Here is a 5,093-nt window from a genome sequence, read left to right as displayed (position 1 = left end):
ATTTCTCCGATCACAAATGCAGCCATGGTTTTATGTTTACGCGGCGCGATGCGTCATTATAATCCGTAATTATGTCCCCACTGGATGCTACAAATGCCTCGTTTGTAATGGGTTTTAATGTTTTTGTCTCGTCGCTCCGGCTGGACACGGCATCACAGTATGATAGGGGCGTAAAATTTCCGTCTCACGCTTGAGGTATTCGGCCAATCACAACGCACTGGATAGCTGGCCAATCACAGCACACCTCGCTTTTCAGACCGATGAGCTTTGTAAAAATCGACACGTTTCAAAAAGGCGGGGCATAGAGGAGAAACAATAATGTACAGTATGTGGAAAATAATGTGTTTTTTTTACTTTAAACCGCATAAACACATTTCATTACACCAAATACACAAAATAATGTTCTTTTTAGCAGCATCATATGACCCCTTTAATAACACATCTGCTTTAATGACAGATGTTTGGATTAAGTAAGTTTACATGTTTCTTCACCAAAAGGCCAAAGTGATCATGTGACTGAGCTTTGATTTAAAGATACAGAATTAAAATGCATGCGTGTCAGTGATGCAAGACGCGTAAAAGTGCTTTAAAATCCAATGGGAGACAGTGGGAGGTTTACCTTCGGGAGGCTTGGCTTGGTCTTGTAGCTCTTGTTTCTCCTTCAGGAACAGAGAGAGTTTGAGACAGAAAGAGTGAGAGTCAGAATCAGAGCGAGTGTCAGCTGAAGTGTGCGGCTGTGTTCAGACTCACATCAGGATGCCCTGCGCTCGCTCCAGAAGCTTATTATTCAGCGAGTTCACGAAGATGCCCTCGTCTTCCTCGCACCTCCTGAGACACAGCACAGACAGAGGATTGTTACGCTCGCACCAATAACACATCACACCGCTGCCATTCATCACGCTTTAACTGGCTGAACTTCTTTCATTGCTTTAATTGGATTACTTAAAGGTCACACATTGTACACCTTTCTGGAGTTTTATTTTAGGTTTTGATGTCCTTAAGAATATATATTTGCGGTATAAGTACCAAAAACCATCTCATTATATTTTTACAGCTCCTCTCTCAGGAGCTCTGCTGAGAACAGGTCGATTTTGGCCTGTCTAATTAATATTCATGAGCCTCTCTTCTGATTGGCCTGTTGTTTTCTGAGTGACACACGGCCCGGCCAACCACAGGTAACTAGGGTCAGCCGACGTCACAGCGCTAGCTGGAGGAAGCAAAACAAAGGGGAAACTGGAGGCAGCCCATTCAAACCAGCGCAGATTCGGCTACACATGAAGCTTAAAATATCATCTTGTTGTGATGTTGGGTGCCAGAATCGACAATGGTTTTTACAGCGTCAAATTCGAAATTTGATCGCATATCTGCTGCCACTGCCAGACAAAAAAACGACGACAGCTGTGGTTAAACGCGATAAAACGAGCAGACTGGACAGAAACGATCGTCAAAAAAGCTCGCGATTGCAGAGCACACTTCTTATCAGAAAAGGTTCAATAAAGTATTCTTTTGTTGTTATGGGCGCGTCTACAGATTTCTTGCCATGAAAAATAGCTAGAACTTTATGCTGGCTGTGTGCATTTTACTGTGGACTGACTGTTTTGAAACTTATATGGTAGTTAAATAGCCCCTAGACCTCAGTAATCATGAAAAAAGCCAGGAAATTTCAGTTTTGACAATATGGGACCTTTACTTAAAGCATTAAAAAATATATTTATTTATTTAAATAAAATAAATATAAAAATAGCAAATGAAATACTAAAGATGGAATATTTTATTTGTATATGTGCTATAATACAAATATAATTATTTTTATACATTTAAAAAATTATATTTTGATATAATACATTTTTTAAATGTATACTTTTTAACTAATTTTCAATAATGAATCATTTTAATAAATAAACTTTTAATTTTGATAAATGTAAAAATAATAGTTTTATTATTGTATATTGAATTATTATATATTTTTGTTTACCTGCTATAATATAACTAAAAGTATTTTGTACATTTAAAAATGCATATTTTTTAAATTATTTATTTATTTTTAGAAAAACTAATTAGAAAAATGTATTTTATTTTTGATCATTTTTAATAATTAAGGTTTTTTTAATAGTTATTTAAAATTTACATTTGTAATAAGTAATTTTTTTATAAATAAACATTTATTGAATTTATTAAAATTTTTATTAATTACTGAACACTGATGTATTTTTTCATGCAGCCACTTTATAAAATCAATAAACCAATTACAGTTGTGCATTACAGTGACTTTACCAAGTTTTGTTCTTAAATTGTGGTCAAATCTACAATTTTATCTACAAAACAATCAAAATTGTGGTGTTGTATTTGTTTACCTGCCATAATGAAATTAATTTGTAAAATCATTAATAAAATGATTTTGTACATTTAAAAATGCATCGTTTTTTAAATAATTAATTTAGTTATTAAAATGCATAATTTAAACAATGATTTTAAAAAATTAATAAATTATTATTTCATTTCTAATGAAAATAAAAATAACATTTTAATAACTTAATATTTATAGTAATTAAATTATTAATTTCTTTATTATTAATCATAAACATTTATGTATTTTTACATGCTGCCAACACAATTGTGCATTAAAGTGACTTTAGCCTATTTTGTGTGGTAAAGTCTGGAGTTTTATTTGTTTCGCTGCATGTCATGTGACGGATCGGTGAACATGCGCATGTGTCGTTAAATCATCGTGATACGATCTGAAAGTCTCCGGGGCGCTTGAGACGGATGTTTGAGGGGTTTTCTTCTGTACCTGCTTGTTTTCTGGCTGAGCGTGTTCGATCCCTGCAGGTCTGATAGAGGAGTCCTGCGGCTGATGCACCAATCTGACGTTCAGACAGACAGAGAGAGAAAGAGAAAGAGTTCAGTCACAGACGAGGAGGAAGATCAAACCTCCAGCAGCTGTAAAGTGAGACGAAATCAAAGCCTGTTCACACAAACATCCTGAGAAATCAACAATAAGAACAAGAACCTCATAACTCATACCATTAAAGGTGACATATCATGAAAATCTGACTTTTCCAGGTGTTAAGTGCTATAATCAGGTCCCCGGTGCATCTACCAACCAAGGAGACGTGAAAAAGATTAACCCAGTAACTTTGTTTTGGGAAGCCTTTTTCTGCAAGCGTCTGAGAAAACGAGCGCGTCTGATTTCGCTCCCTTGGTGACGTGGCAAAGGGATCTCATTATAATATTACTGCCCCTTAATCTGTAAGTTTCCACCCACGGCGCCGTTATTGTGTTTTCGCAAGCGACAACTGTGTACCAGCTCTAATGCCATGGAGAAAGTTTGATGGCTCCGCTGGTGAACAGGATGATGCAGGAAACTGAAGCTGTCCACTCTTTTCTGATTCTGAACCGGACTGTCAGAGCCTGGAGAGAGAGAGAGAGAGAGAGAGAGAGAGAGACATAGAGACATAGAGAGAGAGAGCAGACACAGTGATTGACAGCTGTCTACGGTTTATTTATTAAAAGAATCAAAGAAAAGAAGATTGAAATGACCTGAGTATTGAATCTGACTCTGTCCGTTAGTTACTAGTGCTCGCTGACTTTTGCCAAAAATAAAATTCCAGAAACCAACAACATATAATATACTATAGAAATAACTGAGGTGCAAATTTTAAAAAGGAAATATTCTTCTGATAATTTATGCTTTAAAATGTTTACTTATATGTTACATATAAAATAGGTACATATAATGTACATGAATATTTTCATGTTTATTTTATAAATTAAATAATAAACAGTAAATATATGTGCTTATATTTTGTTTATTGTATACATAAGTAAACAAAAATACATATTGTTCATAAATGAACACACAAACTGACACAAATAATGTAAAAAATAAAATAAAAATTACAATACAGTATGTAATAAAAATACATGTAAAACTAAGCAAATTACATATAAATAAATGTTCTTGTGTTTATTCATATTTTAATATTATTTACTTTTTAAATGCTTTTTACACACTGAATGTTTTACTATTGTAAAAATTATAATTAGTATTTTATAGTTTAATTAGTATATTAGTATTTATTTAATTATAACCATTTTAATTATTTATACAATTTGTATAGTTGTTTATGAATAAAAAAACTAAACAATAATAAACATTATTTATAAATGTATATAAAATGATTACAAAAATGACCACAAATAATGTAAAAAAAAACAACATTAGAGTATGCATTAAAAATACATATAAAATTAAGCTACTTATATTTCTGTCATCACAACTCTCGGAGGGATTGGCATGGTAATGTACATGACAATGTTAATGTATTTGGTCTTGGCGGAATAGATTTGCTACGCTGCTGCTGCGGCAGAGCAAGTACTGAGACTTGCTACTGCCAATACATCCACAACATGCTGCTGTGAGCATGTAAGAAATATTGCTGCTGCAAATATAACATACATGAAATAACCCCCCACAAAGCAGGAGACATAGAAAGGACAATACAAGCCAAAACATGAACAAAACACCCCCCAACAAGCAGATCTATCGCCAAAACATATGTACTTCTGCTGCTCCGAAGAGCCATGTGAACGACATGTATTACTATATATATGTGTGCCTGGGCTACCACGCCGACCGGCTTAACGCTAGTGGGCTATGACTATGTGCGCCTGGGCTACCACGCCGACTGGCTTAACGCTAGCGGCCTATGGCTATGTGAGCCTGGGCTACCACGCCGACTGGCTTAACTCTAATTAGACGCGCACTATGTGTAATGTTTAATTAACAAAATGGATATACGTTGCAATCCGATAGATAAGACCCCAGCACCTACATTTGATGACTGCTGTTACTTTCTCCACTTTATCAGTCCCAGCGGTAGCGTAACAGTTTGTTAATTCATGTTCGTACAATGATGAGACGGACAAAGTTAGCCGATACATGCCATTTTACTCTCTCGTGCAGATAAAAGTTGTCAAAGTTACAGTGCACAAAAACCCCTGGGAGGACTGACCTGAATGAACTGAAATAAAAGCAGAATATAAATGTTCTTTCTCCGTTTTATGAATTACACAGCACAGCGAGAGCACAC

General features: G+C 35.0%; 1 protein-coding gene across 1 annotated transcript in view; it reads right to left on the bottom strand.

The window, feature by feature from the left end:
* LOC107741824 (unconventional myosin-IXa-like) overlaps nucleotides 1-5,093 on the bottom strand; it is an 85,275-nt gene that overhangs the window by 26,556 nt on the left and 53,626 nt on the right. The window contains 5 exon segments of the mRNA XM_016554605.1: nucleotides 620-659; nucleotides 751-828; nucleotides 2,792-2,868; nucleotides 2,980-2,982; nucleotides 3,305-3,411. Coding sequence (XP_016410091.1) covers nucleotides 620-659; nucleotides 751-828; nucleotides 2,792-2,868; nucleotides 2,980-2,982; nucleotides 3,305-3,411 — 305 coding nt within the window.

This window comes from Sinocyclocheilus rhinocerous, unplaced genomic scaffold (genome assembly GCF_001515625.1).
Source record: "Sinocyclocheilus rhinocerous isolate Xijiao unplaced genomic scaffold, SAMN03320098_v1.1 scaffold1367, whole genome shotgun sequence".
Lineage (NCBI taxonomy): Eukaryota > Metazoa > Chordata > Actinopteri > Cypriniformes > Cyprinidae > Sinocyclocheilus > Sinocyclocheilus rhinocerous.
This window is presented reverse-complemented; position numbering and strand designations above follow the sequence as displayed.